Below are 17,324 nucleotides of genomic sequence, written 5' to 3'. Positions count from 1 at the left end.
TAAAGTGATAGAGAGAGTCGAGAGAGTCGAGAGAGTAGAGAGGAGAGAGACGCCGGAAACAAACACGAGTCTTTTTTTTCTTGGCCTTTTCCCCTTTGGACTTTTAGTCGAAGCACGGTCTTGTTTCACCAAGTTATCAAGTAATAAGATGAGAAATAGTACCTTGTTAGGTTGTTAGGTTGTTACCTAGTTATATTGTAGAAACAAACCCATAAATAGTAACGCGGGTTGAGGTCAGTTCCTGACTCCAGGACTGGGCAACGAAGTCCTGGAGAACAGAAATAGAAGAAACACAAAACCCTCTAGAATCTAGAATCTAGAATCCCTCTATATATACTATACGGAATACGCTCAGATGCAATAATTCATGCAGACTCAGAAAAAAATCAAAAATCAAAAAAAGACAAAAACAGTAAAAAAGAACAACTCTTATTGGGGCCACGTTGGTTCTTCGTAAATGCCCGACCGCTTTTTTTCCCTACAGCTGTCTCCTCCACTAACACACAGCTCATTCGTTCAATTACTTTCGTTTCTGGCTTTTGCGGCATTGACCGCTATCAATCATGAAGCCATTTGCCATTCTATCTCTCTTCGTCTTCTTCGGCCTCGTCGCTGCTTGGTCCAAAGAAGGTGGGTATTGTTTACCCCAGAAACCCTTATGTTGTACTGACCTGCTCCATTGAACAGACTATGAGATCTTTGGCCTACAAAATGATGTCGCCACAAATGAAGGCGCCAATGTGACCTTCTACGGTATGTGATGTTCTCCTAGCATTGCCATCGGCTTTCTTTCCTTTCCATTCTCATTCTTCTTTCCATCAACCTTGATGATACGTATCTAACTTGTATACCCGGCGCCAGACCTCCTCGAGATCCGTCCCAATGCCAATCAAGAACAAATCACCAAAGCCTACCGCAAGAAGTCCAGAACCATCCACCCGGACAAGGTCAAGCGTGCCTTCATCGCCAACTACGCCAAGGACAAGAACAAGGCCAAGTCCAACAAGGGGGTCAATGTCAACAAGGGTCCTACTCAGCGCGAGATTGATGCCGCAGTCAGAGACGCCGACGCCCGGTCTGCCCGTCTGAACCTCGTCGCCAACGTCCTCCGTGGCCCGAATCGCGAGCGTTACGACCACTTCCTTAAGAATGGCTTCCCCTTGTGGAAGGGTACCGGCTACTACTACTCGCGATTCCGTCCTGGTCTGGGCTCCGTGCTGCTCGGTCTGTTCCTAGTTTTCGGTGGTGGTGCTCACTACGCCGCGCTGATCCTCGGCTGGAAGCGCCAGCGCGAGTTTGTGGATCGCTATATTCGCCAGGCCCGCAGAGCCGCCTGGGGCGATGAAATGGGTGTTCGTGGTATTTCGGACATCGACTCGATCGCAGCGCCTCCCCCTACCGCCCCGGAATCCGGTGACGCTGGTGCCGTGGCTGTCAACCGTCGCCAGAAGCGTATGATGGATAAGGAGAACAAGAAGGATAAGAAGGGAGGAGCCCGTGTGAGCGCTCGTGCCTCGGGTACCTCCACTCCCACCGAGCAACCTGCTAGCACCGGCGAGAGGAAGCGCGTCGTCGCTGAGAATGGAAAGACGCTGATTGTCGATTCTATTGGCAATGTGTTTTTGGAAGAGCTGAACGAGGCTGGCGAGCGCCAGGAATTCCTGCTTGACATTGATCAAATTGGGCGCCCTACTCTCCGTGAGACAATGGTGTGCAAGCTTCCCGTCTGGTGCTTCAACAAGACTGTTGGTCGAGTGCTGGGTACTTCCACCGAGGAAGTGGATTCTGATGAGGCTGAGGAGCCCTTGGTTGAGGAGGCTGAGACTACTGCCACCTCGAACGCCCGCTCTCGGAAGCGTGGCAAGCGCTCCCAGCGATCATAGACTTGGGCAGCTGGATTGCTGGACCGCGGGCGTTTGTCGTTGTTTTCCCTGCCGGACTGATCACAAAAGTTCCCAAGGTTGCTTTTACTATAGAATCCCTGCTTGGATGTCGGCAATACCCAAGTAGAAACAAAATGTATACATAGTTTCTTTTCTCGAACCTAAAACTTCAAGGCAAAATGATGCAGGTCGGTTACTGGCCACCGATATGCTGTGCACGGTCTACAGTTACCCACTGGCCATCCTGTTGGTGTATGATATGTACTCCTTGCAGATTCATCTCACATGGCATGACGGAGTACAGGGTACACCCAAAGATCGGTCTGCCAGCAGGAATACCTGTACTCCATACCTACTAGACTATGTTTGGCGAGTTTGTAGGCGGGTCTGCCGGTCAGTGCGCTTCCCCAGCTGCAGACACAACTAGTGCGGTGTACAGCTGTCCGACACCATATCCACCAGCTTGGGCATCAACACTTGACTAGTTTAGTATAAATAGGAGGCTCCAATGTATCTCTAGACTTGTTTTGAATTCTCAGATGTTCCAATGTCAATACCAAACAGCAGCTTTTCCAAAGAAATCAATTCTATCGAATTCAGACGGGCCTCCCAGTTCATGACAACGTCGAAAAATGGCAAAGTCCGGGAAAGGAAAAAAGAGCGGGAGTATAAAAGCAAAAAAAAAGGAGCAAAGGACAGTAGGTGTATATTCGTGATCGTCGTGTGTTGAATTTCAGCAAGGCATTGCAAATCGTGGGAAAAAAGAGGTCCAAGGCTCAAACAGAACATCCTATCCAGCCCTAGAGACATGTCGCATATCGCCTATGCAAACATCTTGGCAATGTTCATCAGGCTACCAATGTTCTCCGAGATACCACCACCACCACCCTCGAAACCACCACGGGTCTTCGACGCACCACCAAGGGCACTGGTAACAGCATGCGGCAAGCGAATCCCAATCATAGCAAGCAGCCTCGGCAGAACACCGCTAGTCAGAAGCGGCACGATAACCATCATAAAGACCTTCATGGGGTTGCGACGTGCCCAGCGATAGATATCACGGAACAGACGCTTGATGTCGCGGATCATGCGCTGCACGAATCCCTCGCGGGGACGGGCTCGTCGCGACGAAGATGAGTACGACGAGAATACAGATGGGCTTGATCGGCCTCCTGTTCGGCTACCGCCTAGCCCGAAGAAAGACGGCGCCGAGTGTCGCGTATGGTGCGTGGAGGAGTACCCGGATTTGCTGCGTCTGCTGTGCGTGCTGTGCGAGCTGGGCGTGGGTGATGCCCGTCGTCGCACGTACCCCGCTGATGAAACGGTCGTGGATTTGCCGTCGAACCAACCCATTGTGCTGGTTTGGTGCTCGGGGAGCTGGTTACAGGTGCAACTTTGGACACTTGGGTCAGGCCGGGATGAGGTGTTTGGTCTGAAAGACGCTTGTGTGTTTAGGAGAGGGATTGTGGTGGGTAGGTACGCAGAAGGTGGGTTTGAAATGTTGCTGCGTAACAATGCCCCTGATTATCTCTCTTTGAGACCTTTCTTTTTGGCTTTCTTGTGTGGCAATTGAAAAAGGGAAAAGAGACAATGCAGGTCAGCCACTAGCTGCTGCGCAATCTGAGGTCTAGGCCGATGTGCGCACCCGCTTTAGGGACTTTGTATGCAGGAAATGTCTTTTGACAGCTGGCACAATTGAGATTCTGAGGGGGTTTGTGGACGACACTCCGTACTGGATGGTAATTTCAGGCGAATCAAAGGGGATCTTCAATCTCAGATTGGATTGATCAGTCACCCCCTGGGCGGAATAAATGTGGCTGGGGTGTGGCCGGCTGAACTTAAGACTTAAACTGCATTGACGGGAGACAAATTAGCCCAAAGAGTCAAGCAATCCACTCCTAAGTGGTAAAGATCATGATCATCTTCAAATTATATTGGAATATAGACTGTTGTCCCCGTCTACAATGTAGTTGTTTAAATTGAATGTCACGAACAGTTGAACCGTGGAACCTCATGGGGATTGGCGCCTCAGGCGACAAGGCGACAAGGCGACAACGACGTCACTGCATGTGAAGGCCTTCCATGGAAGACTTCCCCCAAATCCTTCTTTTGGTTCAATCATTAGGCTATCACAATACATCTTTTATTGTTGAGCTCAAGGGCCTGGTTTGACCATGTCGAGTATGTTGATTTTACTCTCTCTTACTGGAATCCATACTAACTATTGACCAGGCCCCAATTACTGTAAGACCTCATCTCAAGGCCTAACTTATACCCATCGAACTAACACATATCAGACAAGACTCTAGGCATCGCCCAAGATGCCACCCAGCAACAGATCCGCAATGCTTATAAAAGGTGAGCGCACCACCACTCCTCTTCGAATGCCCCTCTAATCAAGTCTAGGGAATCACTAAAGTCCCACCCCGATCGAGTCCCCGTCGATTCACCGGAGCGACCCTCGCGCACACGAAAGTTCCAGGAAATCAACGACGCCTATTATACCCTATCAGACCCCGCGCGCCGCCGGGAATATGACGCTACTCGCGCATACCAGGCAGCCGAAGAGGAAGCAGAAGCAGAAGTCCCACCAACAGGCGGTTTCCCCTGGTCCAGCTTTGGGTTTGGTGGGAACCGCGATGACCGCGACAACGACCAGTTTGGGTCCGTCTTTGAAGAGATGCTGCGCGAAGAGGGTCTCGCCGAGGAGAACGAGGGAGAAGGCGGACGGCGGACTCGCCCAACCGGGCGATTCTGGGCACTGGTTGGCGGTGTCAGTGGTGGTGCTATGGGCTTCATTGTGGGCAATTTGCCTGGTGCGCTGGCTGGCGCTGTTGCGGGTAATCGTCTCGGCGCGATCCGTGATGCTAAGGGCAAAAGTGTCTATGAGGTTTTCTTGGACCTTCCAGTGCCGGATCGGACGCGCCTCCTGAGTGAACTTGCGGCCAGGGTTTTCCAGTCCACTATGGGACGCTGAGTATGTCTACTTCTGGTTTGCTGGGCGGTTTGGGCGTTGGGGTATTGAAAGCTGGCTTTTACAACCTCCGGTGGGAACTGGGTTGGGTTGGACATTTCGACTGTACATGTCTACATGTCTATGGACCACTTAGTACGGTAGAAAATACATATTCTCAAGTACATAACGAGTAGTTACGATAATTGTCGAGTTCACATGTTTTCACTCTTTTCTGACCTGATAATTGACCCCTCCGTTTCTTATCGATAACAGCCAGGCACCAGCTGGGTAGAGTCTAGATCTCGCTGTCAACATTTGAATGCTGCGCAACATAGTGTACTCCAAGGACAGTGTATACAGACTAACTAGATCAATAATTCGAGTGAGACATTAAATCCAATAAACCTTTCTCTACAAATGAGTGAGACCAAGTGGCCTTCTCCGCTTCTGGACCCAATGCTAAGCTCCCGCCTTCACTCACCGCTTGCGGCCAAAATGGGCCCCTCTCTGTATATTTACCCCCGAGTTGCCCGCAATTTTTGTCCTTGACAAATCCCTTATTGAGACTCAATTGACTAAATCCTTCAAAATGACTGAAGCTGCCAGTGTTTACCCCTCATTGGAGGACCGTCCCATTAAGAACACGGTTGTTCTGTTCGATGTTGACGAGACTCTCACCCCCGCGAGACGGGTACGTTGCAATGAGACTCACTGCTATTCAATTATACTGATATATTTGTATTATAGCATGCGTCGCCAGAGATGCTCGAGTTGCTGTCTCGATTGCGCCACAAGTGCGCTATTGGATTCGTTCGTCTCCTCCCAATAAATACACCCACCCCGTTCCTAACACGATTCAGGTTGGCGGCTCGAACCTTGTGAAGCAGCAAGAGCAGCTTGGATCTTCCACCATCGATGTTACCACTATGTTCGATTTTTGCTTCTCTGAGAACGGTCTGACCGCTTTCCGCCTCGGCGAGTCACTTGCTAGCAACAACTTCATTCAGTGGCTTGGGGAGGATAAGTACCAAGCGCTTGTGGATTTCGTTCTCAAGTATATTGCCAACACTAAGTTGCCCCGCAAGCGCGGTACTTTCGTTGAGTTCCGCAATGGAATGGTCAACATTAGCCCCGTTGGACGTGCTGCTAGCGTTGACGAGCGCGATGAGTTCGAAGCGTACGTGTTGATTTTGCATTACTATGTCCATATAAATGGTTTTGCTGACTGACCTGCGCTATAGTTATGACAAGGTTCACAATATCAGAAAGAACCTGGTGGAGTCCTTGAAGAAGGAGTTCCCCGACTACGGTCTCACGTAAGTCTTTGTCCCACGAGGTGTGCTTTTTGATAAGATACTAATCAATCTGGCAACACAGCTACTCTATTGGCGGTCAGATTTCTTTTGATGTCTTCCCCACCGGTTGGGACAAGACCTACTGCCTACAGCACATCGAAGCCGAAAAGGGCATCTCGGGTATCGACTACAAGACCATCCACTTCTTCGGCGACAAGACTTTTGTCGGAGGCAACGATTACGAGATCTACGAAGACCCCCGCACCATTGGACACTCCGTTGATGGCCCCCAAGATACCATGGACCAGCTGAAGAAGCTGTTTGACTTATAGATACGAGATTGGATTGAATGTCAAATAGCCGAAAAGGGCATGGTTTTGTGATAGCGTTTACATGCGGAGTCTGATTTGGATATTTTCTAGAAACAGTCATAGTCAAAGATCGATCAAAATAGTCCTCTAATGGCATGAAACGAGAATATACTTAACCCTACAATACTATACTAGTCAATGCGGGTAAGGTGGGCACCCGGGGTCGGGAAACTGAAAGCGTCGATCTTTCCGATGCTCTTTAGTCATCCCGATCCTTTCAGACCCCGGAATCTTCCAAGCCTCCCGCTTCTGCGTCACTCTTGATCGGCTTGAAGTGCACTTGAATAAATTACCTGCTTGCCCGCTGTCCTTGACATGGCGCCTCAAAAACATGTCGCGGATGTCCCGCGCAATATCCTTCCCCGCCTGACATGGAACAGCTCCTCTTCGCGTCCATCCGTCACCATCACCCACCATCCCGCGCTTGCGACAAGTCAAAGACGACCACTTCCGCAAGGCTGGAGTCCTTTAAAGCGACACTTTCACTCGAGCACACCTTCTCAGTCTTCCCAGCTCACCTCCCCATCGTCCCGGGATGTTATCTCCGAATATCTTGTTTCCCGAGGAACCTCTATAACCACGCCGGCAACGTCCACAACGAACCGCGGCAATCCGATCCGACACAATGGCGTCTATGTGGCTACATACAATCCCGCTCGTCGCGCCTTCCATGCGACTCCCGCCCGGCCCCGCGATCATCACTTCGATACCCTGAAATTCGTGAAGCGACTTCAGGCGGAGGGCTTCAGCGAGGAGCAGTCCGTAGCTATGATGCGGGTACTGAACGATATCATTCAAGAGTCAATCCAGAATCTGACAAGGACAATGGTTCTCCGAGAAGGTATGTGAATGCGGCCTCGCACATGTTCTTTGTACTGCTTGCCGGAGATCTAACGGGAAACGCTTTACTAGACTCGGAGAGATCAACTTATACACAGAAGGTGGATTTCGCCAAATTGCGCTCCGAATTGCTCAACGCAGACTCGACTGAGGCCCAGTTGACCCGCTCGTCACACGAGAAGATCGCGGCAGACCTCGCCAAACTCAACTCACGACTCCGGGATGAGATTGGACGAACACAAGCCTCGGTCCGGTTAGATCTGAATCTGGAGAAGGGTCGCATTCGTGAGGAGGCCAATAGCCAAGAAATGCGTATCAAGGAGACCGAGACGCGAATTGAGCAGGAGGTTGCCGGATTAAGGGAGCGAGTTGAGGCTGTCAAGTTCTCGACGTTGCAGTGGCTTATGTATGATCCCCGACGGTATCTTGTCAACGCGCGAGCCTATGCTGACTTTCTTTTCTCTCCAGGGGTGTCTGTACCGGTACCGCGGCCCTTATTCTTGGTGCCTGGCGCTTGTTTATGTGATCTGGGTATAAAAGTCTGCATTGGATATGGAGTGATTGTTTTTGGCCTGCTTTACACAAGACATTTTGATGTCTTACTACTTTTTCTTTTGTACACTATGCTCTCTACTCGTCTAGCCGTGCTATGTTGCCACATGTTTAGACAATACCAAGCATTTCTTGGTAAATATCAATGGAAACCATTTTATAATTCAAAGGCATATTCGGTATACAGTACATATGTCCATGGGTATATAGCCTGAGGGTGTTACTTCGGGGCTTGCGTCGGGAGTCCGCACCTTCCCCTCTTTATACGCCTTACCGTCAGGGGCATCTGCAACCTTCTCGGTCTACTAGCGGATTATGTCTTGTGCAAGAGACACTTCTAACGTTACATAGGCTTTAGCCACCCGTCTTGGATAAAATCCCATATCCTAACTGGTTCAGAGCTGACATGCTAGCTCCTCCAAGGTTGTCTCAAGTACTAACGGATCTGCAATTTCCCATGGACTATTATTCTACCTGGCTAGCTGCATGGCTGCTACCTATTCTTCTTATCTGGCTCGTGATCGCATTCCGTAATGCTTTAAAATCGCATCGCAGGTCTTGGAATCCTTCTCCAGTGTTGACACTCAGTCAAGAACCACTAAAGTCCCAAGAGGCCTACACAACTGCGAACACTGGTTCGTCTACTGATCATTACGATTCTAAATCGAAGGTGACCGATAACAGCAGCGACCTGGGAAGAACCAATCCAACCTTCCGACTGTTAGCGATTATGGTTCTGTTCGGCATATGCGGGTTGTTGCTTTTGGGGCACCTGTCAGTCGCTTCATCGCTTCAGAACGGATTGCAGTCTATTGCTAGCTTTTCATCGCAAGCACCTAACTCAACTGGTTTGCAAGAGTTTTTCCAGCTCTATTCGCCCATATCTCTCGATTTCAGTGGAAATGGCAACTGCGATGTTGAGATCTTGCTCATGGATCATGTCTTTGGCGCCAGTTACGGAGCGCCATTTGTTGGTAAGAGGTCTCGAAAGTACTCCTACTTGTGGTCTAATCTTGCAACTTACAGGCAATTATGAGCCCCCCGGACTGCGGATTTGATACTGTACGAATCAATCTCACAGTCACCTCTCGGGGGAAGCAATTTGACCGCCTGGCACTCATGTACCTTGGAGATAATGAAGTGTTTCGGACTTCAACGGCGGAGCCGACAACCAACGGGATTGTCTGGACCTATATCAAAGAGATGTCGCAGTATAACTCGCTTTGGAGAAATCCCCAGAAGCTGATATTTGACTTGGGAAATATCATTAACGAGGTCTACACCGGCTCGTTCAATGCCACGTTGAAGGCGCACTTCTCCGAAGGACAGAATGTGAAGACCGCGGATATCGTTCTTCCAATTTCTGCCAAAAGGTCAGCATCAAACTCTCCGAGTGCCTTCCAGCTTCCTACCGACAACACAACTGTCATGTACGAGATCCCTGCTGCGGCATCGCGTGCTATTGTGTCTATATCGGCATGTGGACAATCAGAAGAAGAGTTCTGGTGGTCCAATGTCTTCTCGCAGGATACCCGAGACTTCGAAAGCACTGTCGGTGGGCTATATGGGTACACTCCCTTTCGTGAAGTTCAGCTCTATATCGATGGGATCCTTGCCGGGCTTGTCTGGCCATTTCCTATTATCTTTACGGGAGGCGTGGCTCCGGGATTCTGGCGTCCGGTTGTTGGGACTGATGCATTTGATCTTCGACAGCCGGAGATTGACATTTCCCCATTTCTCCCTATGGTTCAAGACGGGAAGCAACATTCCTTTGAAATCCGGGTAACCGGTCTCAATGTCTCGGCAGATGGGAGGGCCACATTTGCGAACACTGTGGGCTCATATTGGGTTGTCACAGGTAACATTTTCATTTATCTCAATGACAACAGCTCAGACTCGAAAGTCACTGCCGCTCGTGACAAGGATGGGCCCATGGTGGATGCTCCCTTGCCAGTGTTTGCTGTAACTCGGAATCTTGTCCGCAACGAGACCGGGGGGAATGATTCCTTGTCATACTCCGTGGCTGTCAAGCGAATTTTCAGTGTAAGATCGTCTCTGTACTCGTGGTCTCAGACACTATCATTCTCCAACCACGGTCTACTCAACCAACAAGGATACAGCCAGGTTAACAGACAACTCACAACTGGAAATAACAGTATCACGGAGCTCGGAGATGCACCTATCTCATATAGCATTACATTTCAATACCCCTTGGTTGTCAATGCAACTTACGGCATCACCTCGAATGGAATGACGATTGACTCTTGGATGATGGGAGGTCTGGACTTTGAAACAACGGGAGGGCTTGGTATTTCCACTTACACCTTGTCGTCAGGGCCGTCACACCTACACACAAGGCAGTCTGGCACTGCGCAGTATAAATCCGTCACTGGTGGAAGCTCAAGCTCTTGGGGCGATACCACCAATGTGTTCGAAAGTCAGATGAATGGGCAACCGTACCATCGATCTGTTCATGCAGTCAATGCCACCATTGTATCTGACACCGACCCTGGAGGCAAGGTTTCGGCTTCTTCCCCGCAGGATCATGGAGATACTGGAAGAGGCAGCGTGAGGGCTATAATTGGAAAGGGGCCTGGAGCTCTTATAAACTAGGGAGAATGGTAATCATATGAAGGTCCCGAACGTCAAGGTTGCAAGGTACACGATATCCCATTTGGGAAATGGACACAGAATATAAGGCGTCATGACAAAGAGACGTCAGTAACGAGTTATTGTGTGTCGTAAAAAATCGAAGAATTGGGTATTCGCAAAAAAACCAAGTTGGAGATGAGACAAGGTCGTAGATAAAGTCATTTACTTTTTGTTTCGGTATGTCAGTCTCATTTGGCACTGAGGATAAAAAGCATCTGATCTGCTCGCCGTTGTTACCCCAACAAGTGTTGTATCCTTACTTTGCTTCTTCACATATTTTACTGCCCCCTCCTCGCCTCCTGTGCGTCAAGCCTTTCACGACGCGACTTTGCAATGGAAATTACTTCTTACAGCGTCGAGGGTACTGATCGGTTTCTCCACCGACTAGGGGAGTAAGTTCTTGGTCTACACACTGCATGGACAAGAGAGCTGACGAGAGACAGCCTATACCACACAGGGGTCTTCTCCGACCTCACAATTCACACGACAGACCAAGCCTTGGAGGTGCACAGAATCATAGTCTGCAGCCGATCTGAGACCTTTTGCAGGTTCTTCTCTGATGTTCCCATTGTAACTCCCTCCAAAACCCAAACTCTCCATTATCCACAGGCTCAGCTAACTTGGTGATCGCAGGAAAGCGAAACGGCTCATGTGTTCGATATGAAAGATGAGCATCCACGCATCGTGGAAGCCATGATACGCTCGTTCTACGGACTGCATTACGACGTCAACCAACCCCCTCAAATGTGCCCACTGTTGTTCAATGTCAAGGTATACGCAATGGCCGACAAATTCGAGGTCGAATATCTCAAAATCCAAGCAAAACTAACCTTCGTCACCCTCGCCCAAGACCACTGGAACTCGGACGAATTCTTGACTGCCGCCTTTGAAGCATACACAACAACACCAAAATCGGATCGAGGTCTAAGAGATGTCGTCGTCGCGGTTTGTCAGAAGCACAGGAAGGAGCTGCGAGAGAGCAAGGCATTCGAGAAACTGGTTGAAGAGACACCCGGGCTTGCTACTGATATTGTGCTGCTTTCGCACAGGTGGTTGCCTCAGTCTGCATCTACGCGAGTTCGTCTCGTCCAGTCTTTCTCTTGTCTGTCTTGTTTTGCGAAATGGCAGATCCAGGTTGGGCTGGCGGAGTACTTTACTACATGTCCGTTTTGTCAGGATGATAAGGTTGGGGCTTTTTAGGTGGTTCTTGCTGTGATTTGAGAGGTTGTCTCTTGGAGATATTACTATGGTTCTTTTGTAATGTCTGTTGCAGCATTGTGCGCAAAGCAGACGCATGTATGTATATCCTCTTGTTATGAATGCGCAAACTTGATATTGCCACTGGGTGAGTTACGATGGCTCTAAAGTATATATCCACTTGAAACCTTGGATAGATATGGTTACATGGTAAAGCATCATACAATTATCAGAGGAAGGGACATTAAACAGCATAAGTTTTAGTCGATAGATTATGGACTATAGGTAACTGGACGCAGTATGTCGAGACATGAGCTACTGTCTGTCGTCTTGGTAGTATACAAGTTTAGCCGGAGTTACGTTTACCCGATCTCTCGACCTCGGGACGATAAGGTGGATCCATGGATCAGCGCCTGTCTTATCTTCCCGTGATTAGTGCGATAAGATGACAGCCCCATCTTTCGGAGGCGCATTCTCTCTTCTTGATAACTCTGCATTGTGGCGACAGGATAGGCTGTGGTCTTCAAGATGAGTGTGGTTGTAGAAGAGATCACATTGCCAGGTAAGCTACTTTTATTTGCTGACTGTGTTAACGAAATTGAAGCACTGACATCCATTCTTATTCTAGACGCGACTCTGGAGTCTCTGTACTCGATCTTCCAGCAATGCGATGACCGTCCCACCAAGCGACGCAAGACTACCAAACGGGGCGCAAGGAGTCTGACACAAGAAAATGGGGTATCAACGGCAGGAGTGCCTTTGGGCTACCTTCCATTAGCAAGATTGACAATGCGCATAGTAAGTTGCCACTGGTGCCCGCTCTAAAGCAAAATCACTGATCCGTTACCCTCCTCAGAGACCCTCGAATACGGACACAAACAAATATCAAAGACCTTACGACCCGGACCTCTCCACCTCCAGGGTTCCTATACTCATTGATGTCCGAAGTGTTCATTTTCTCGATGAAGATCTGGACAATGCGCCGCAACCAGACCCGGCCGAGGACGGCGCTGATCGTATGGAACTGGAACTATCTAGTCTCGATGAAAAGGGATTGCTGATATATCCATGCGAGGATCTACGGCTGTTCGAGCTCCTTGAGCAACTTCAGACCGCCAGCAAACTTGCTCACGTGGACAAGTTCTCCAAGAAAGTGCCTACAGCCTGCTACCAGGCGCATTTGTGTACCTTGCCAGATGGAGCAGGCTTTTCTCTCGAGACGGTTGTTCTTTGGAAGGACTCTATCGAGGTTCCAGATTCAAACCGCTTGGGCATAGCAGACCTGGAAGCGTTTACGAAATATGTGCTGCAGGAAAAATGTGTTCGCCCATCAGCTGGCCCGCGCGAATATCGTGAAAGTATGCTGGGAACCCGCAAAGAATGGTCTCCCCGGGATTTCTATAAGAACGTGCACGTTCCCGAGGTCACAGACAGTCCAAATATCAAATGCCCTGATTTAAAATGCAAGCTATTCCCGTTCCAGCAAAGAGCTGTTCGCTGGCTCTTACAAAGAGAAGGAAGAGAAGTCGGGCCAAATGGCGAAATTATGCCTATGAGAGAACTTCCCAAAAGTGACATTCCGGCGTCCTTCAATTCCACGAAAGATGCGGATGGGCGGACCTACTACTTCAGTCATCTTTTCATGGTTCTGACAACCGATATTTCTCTGTGGTACGATGCCGCAGCTAACCTGAAAGGTGGAATACTTGCTGAGGAAATGGGGTTGGGCAAGACAGTCGAAGTGACTGCATTGATAAGTTTGAATAAGCGAGAAGAATCCCAGATCTGGAAGGCTGATGCCGACGGGTTGAGACCTACTGGCGGCACTCTGATTATCACACCCCCCGCGATTCTTGAACAATGGAAACAAGAGTTGAAAGAGCATGCTCCCACTCTGAGTGTTCATCATTACAATGGCATCAAACGTTCGGGGGAAGCAACTGACGACATGATTGTCGATGAGCTTGCCGAGTTCGATGTTGTTCTGACCACCTACAATGTCATCGCGAAAGAAATTCACTATACGGGTGGTGGCCCACAGCGAGCTCTACGGCACGAAAAGCGATTTGCGCAGAGGAAGACACCACTCGTTCGTCTCTCATGGTGGCGAGTATGCCTGGATGAGGCCCAGATGATTGAGAGTGGTGTCAGCAACGCAGCGAAAGTAGCTCGTTTGATCCCTCGTGAAATCGCTTGGGCTGTGACCGGTACTCCGCTGCGCAGAAACATAGACGACCTGTTTGGTCTTCTCCTTTTCCTCCATTATGAGCCGTTCTGCTTTTCAGCACCCTTGTGGAGAAGATTGTGTTTGTGCTTTGGACCAGTCTTGGCGAAAATCATAAACACAATCGCTCTTCGGCACAGGAAAGGTCAGTTATTGGAGGAGCTCCGTCTACCGCCTCAAAAGCGCATTGTTATCACTACTCCTTTCACGGCTATAGAAGAACAGAAGTATGGTCAGCTTTTTGAGCAAATGTGCGAAGAATGCGGTTTGAACGCTTCGGGAGCTCCCCTTCGAGGCGACTGGGATCCCGAAGATCCTGTAATTGTCGAAAAAATGCGTACTTGGTTGACAAGACTCCGTGAAACGTGCCTTCGTCCCAACGTCCGCTATCGCCGAACGCTAGGTCAGGGCTCTGGTCCTTTGCAGACCGTGGGCCAAGTCCTGGAAGCCATGACTGATGCCAACGAGTCAGCTCTACGCACGGAAGAACGGACTCTCCTTCTATCTCAACTTCGACGAGGCCAGCTTCTAGAAAATGCAAAACGCCGCCAAGAAGCCCTCGCTCTTTGGCAGAAAGCAATGGATCATGCCACGCGACTGGTTGAAGACAGCAGAGAGCAGCTGCGCCTACTGAAGACCAAAGGCGCTACCAGTGATAAAGACGGGACTACTCTAGGACATATTAATCAGGATGTCGAGGATGATGAGGACGAAGAGGACGAAGAGGCAGGCAATAACAGCCGCCTCGGTGAGTGTCGACTGAAGCTTCGAGCTGCACTCGAGGTCCAGCATATTGCAGTATTTTTCACTGCGAACGCATATTACCAAATCAAGAGCGATCCAAATCTGACCCAGCCAGAGTCAGATGAGTTTAAAGCGCTTGAGAAACGTGAAGAGGAGGCCTATGAGGCCGCAAAAGTCATTCGCAAAGAGATGTTGACTGACGTTGCCCGGAGAGTCGAGCGCTACATGAGGAAAGTCAAGATCAAGGCACGAGACAAAGAATTCGTGCACATCCCGAAAATGAAGCCCCATCTCTACAGCAAAGGAGTCGAGGCATACAATCTGCTCAGCAAATTTGAAGATTTCTGCGACGCTCTTAACAAGAATGCCGAGCAATACAAGGAATGGCGAGATGTCATGGTTAGACTCGTCTCTCAGTCACTCATTGACCAGGAAGAAGAAGCAAAGCTGGAGGGCGATGAGTATGAGCGGTCAACAAAGCATCAAGATGAGATGTATGTCTACATGGAGGCTTTGAGGTCAATCTACAGCGACCGTTATGACGCTCTCACTGGTTACAAGAACACTCTCATTTCCCACGAAGCCAAAGCCGGAATCATCCAGGCCGAAAGAGGCGAGGGACCCTCTCCGCAACTATTTCTCAAGATCATGGATACTCGCAGTCAGCTTCAACCTGATCCCAGTCTCGGATCGCTCCGCGGAATTGTCAGTGAGCTTCGCAAACTCGTGGCATCATTGGAGTGGCAAGCCAGCTCGGGAAATTCGCGTGCTCGTGCTGAACATGAGATCGTCGAGATGGTCCTAAAGAACGCAGGTCAAATGATTGCTGAGCAACTGAAAGTATCGACCAGACTAAGCAGAGAAGTTGAGAGTTTCCGCGACATAATGAACAATCGGCTGGAGTATTATCGTCACCTGCAGCAGATTTCGGATACGGTGGCTCCATACGACGAGGAAAGTGCAGGCAAGCCGCTAGATGAATCCGCTTTTAACCTAAGGTTGGAGCAAGAGGAGTCGATTGAAGCAAAGATTGCCTCTCTCAGGTCTAAAGCAAGATATCTCATTCATCTAAGAGACGATTCTAGCTCGGACAGCAACCCCCGAGAGTGCATTGTCTGCCAATCGACCTTCGAAGTTGGTGAGTATTGCTTTCTCTGGGATATATATTTTTGACGTAGACTGACTTTCGGTATAGGCGTGTTGACTGTGTGTGGTCACAAGTATTGCAAAGACTGCTTGCGATTATGGTGGACAGCACACCAAAATTGTCCAATGTGCAAGAGGAAGCTGAAGCGTAATGATTTCCATCGGATTACATACAAGCCACAGGAGCTAGTGGTACAGGAGGAAAAGACACCTGTCAAATCGAGCTATGAAGGTCATTCTCAGAATGCGATTTACAGCGACATCAGCTCCGGCCATCTCAACGAGATCAAGAACATTGATTTGGAGGAATCTTACGGGTCAAAGATTGACACTTTGGTCCGACACATCCTATGGCTGCGAGAACACGACCCTGGCGCAAAGTCTATCATTTTCTCCCAATACGGAAGCTTTTTGTCTTCATTACAGGCTGTATTCGGGGTTCTTGAAATATCCAGCACGACTATTGACTCTCCGGATGGTATTGAGAAGTTCAAATCAGACCCGGCTGTAAGTGGCCCGGAACCATACCTCATGAAGAATGACGCTGACGATTTATAAATAATCTAGATTGAGTGCTTTTTGCTGCATGGCAAAGCACAGGCATCCGGGCTAAACTTAACTGTTGCTACTCATGTCTTTCTATGTGAGCCGCTCATCAACACGGCAATCGAGCTCCAAGTCATTGCTCGAGTCCATCGTATTGGACAACATCGACCAACAACAGTATGGATGTACCTTGTCTCCGGCACGGTGGAAGAATCCATATATGAGATCTCAGTAACCCGGCGTTTGACTCATATCACGGAGAAAGAAAAGCAAGCCAAAGCGGCACTCTCGACATCTCCTGCGGACGACGACGGTGTCACAGAAGCGGCTATTGAATCTGCCAACTCGATGGAACTGCAAGATGCCACTCTCACGACACTAATGCAACGCGGCTCTGAAGGTGGAGAGATGGTGAAGAAGGACGACCTTTGGCAATGTCTCTTTGGAAATACCAAGCAGAAAGATGGCACTAATCCCTCGGCCGAGGCAGAAAGGGAGGTTGGTCGGTTCTTGAGAGGCGAAGCTGCTGAGCAAAGAAGGGAAGACTAAGATACGGATATTTGCTTCAATCATGACTTCGATCTAGAAGATTGTATGTCTCGTTGTAATGTAGACCCGACCTTGGAATGTTAAGTTGCTTAATTTGTTTCTCTTCCCATTTTGTAGACTAAGAAGGTCGTTTACGGAAGTATGTTGACTTCGTTTGGGATCGCACCTGCCAGAAATAGATGGATGGATCCGTTAATGCCAAGGAAAGTGACTAATCAAACGCTGACTAATCATTGGACCGCCTGGGCAGGTGTCCCCCATACTGTTCACTTGAAGGCGATGACGTGAGTGCAGTTGCCTATATCACTGATTCATTCATAAAATCGGGTCTTGGTGTATTTTGTATTTTCCAGGGTCACTTTGATGCTC

At 49.3% G+C, this 17,324-nt stretch overlaps 8 protein-coding genes across 8 annotated transcripts; 7 read left to right on the top strand and 1 right to left on the bottom strand.

Annotated features, from left to right (window-relative positions):
• Positions 1–563: 563 nt before the first annotated feature.
• N7489_006028 (uncharacterized protein) lies at positions 564–1,883 on the top strand (the record flags this gene model as incomplete). Its single annotated transcript, XM_056711778.1, has 3 exons — positions 564–630; positions 688–753; positions 862–1,883. 3 exons carry the CDS (start codon positions 564–566, stop codon positions 1,881–1,883), a joined length of 1,155 nt encoding a protein of 384 aa, XP_056565493.1.
• Positions 1,884–2,705: 822 nt separating this feature from the next.
• Positions 2,706–3,236, bottom strand: N7489_006027 (uncharacterized protein; the record flags this gene model as incomplete). Its single annotated transcript, XM_056711777.1, has 1 exon — positions 2,706–3,236. One exon carries the CDS (start codon positions 3,234–3,236, stop codon positions 2,706–2,708), a length of 531 nt encoding a protein of 176 aa, XP_056565492.1.
• Positions 3,237–4,057: 821 nt separating this feature from the next.
• N7489_006026 (putative DnaJ chaperone (Caj1)) lies at positions 4,058–4,860 on the top strand (the record flags this gene model as incomplete). The annotated part of the gene is made up of 4 exons (XM_056711776.1): positions 4,058–4,064; positions 4,116–4,127; positions 4,181–4,241; positions 4,290–4,860. The coding sequence occupies 4 exons, from the start codon at positions 4,058–4,060 to the stop codon at positions 4,858–4,860; spliced, it is 651 nt and encodes a 216-aa protein (XP_056565491.1).
• Positions 4,861–5,428: 568 nt separating this feature from the next.
• sec53 (phosphomannomutase SEC53) lies at positions 5,429–6,466 on the top strand (the record flags this gene model as incomplete). Its single annotated transcript, XM_056711775.1, has 5 exons — positions 5,429–5,530; positions 5,587–5,649; positions 5,700–6,016; positions 6,081–6,155; positions 6,217–6,466. 5 exons carry the CDS (start codon positions 5,429–5,431, stop codon positions 6,464–6,466), a joined length of 807 nt encoding a protein of 268 aa, XP_056565490.1.
• A 354-nt stretch (positions 6,467–6,820) lies between these two features.
• On the top strand, positions 6,821–7,871 carry N7489_006024 (CCDC90 family protein; the record flags this gene model as incomplete). The annotated part of the gene is made up of 3 exons (XM_056711774.1): positions 6,821–7,346; positions 7,418–7,751; positions 7,814–7,871. The coding sequence occupies 3 exons, from the start codon at positions 6,821–6,823 to the stop codon at positions 7,869–7,871; spliced, it is 918 nt and encodes a 305-aa protein (XP_056565489.1).
• A 483-nt stretch (positions 7,872–8,354) lies between these two features.
• On the top strand, positions 8,355–10,510 carry N7489_006023 (uncharacterized protein; the record flags this gene model as incomplete). Its single annotated transcript, XM_056711773.1, has 2 exons — positions 8,355–8,867; positions 8,924–10,510. The coding sequence occupies 2 exons, from the start codon at positions 8,355–8,357 to the stop codon at positions 10,508–10,510; spliced, it is 2,100 nt and encodes a 699-aa protein (XP_056565488.1).
• Positions 10,511–10,882: 372 nt separating this feature from the next.
• N7489_006022 (BTB/POZ domain-containing protein) lies at positions 10,883–11,749 on the top strand (the record flags this gene model as incomplete). The annotated part of the gene is made up of 3 exons (XM_056711772.1): positions 10,883–10,941; positions 10,993–11,119; positions 11,183–11,749. 3 exons carry the CDS (start codon positions 10,883–10,885, stop codon positions 11,747–11,749), a joined length of 753 nt encoding a protein of 250 aa, XP_056565487.1.
• A 525-nt stretch (positions 11,750–12,274) lies between these two features.
• Positions 12,275–16,955, top strand: N7489_006021 (uncharacterized protein; the record flags this gene model as incomplete). Its single annotated transcript, XM_056711771.1, has 5 exons — positions 12,275–12,308; positions 12,375–12,544; positions 12,603–15,852; positions 15,910–16,367; positions 16,428–16,955. The coding sequence occupies 5 exons, from the start codon at positions 12,275–12,277 to the stop codon at positions 16,953–16,955; spliced, it is 4,440 nt and encodes a 1,479-aa protein (XP_056565486.1).
• Positions 16,956–17,324: the final 369 nt, after the last annotated feature.

This window comes from Penicillium chrysogenum (assembly GCF_028827035.1).
Source record: "Penicillium chrysogenum strain IBT 35668 chromosome Unknown utg000004l_segment0_segment0, whole genome shotgun sequence".
Taxonomy (NCBI): domain Eukaryota; kingdom Fungi; phylum Ascomycota; class Eurotiomycetes; order Eurotiales; family Aspergillaceae; genus Penicillium; species Penicillium chrysogenum.
Note: the sequence above shows the minus strand (reverse complement) of the source record. Positions and strands in the feature narration are given on the sequence as shown.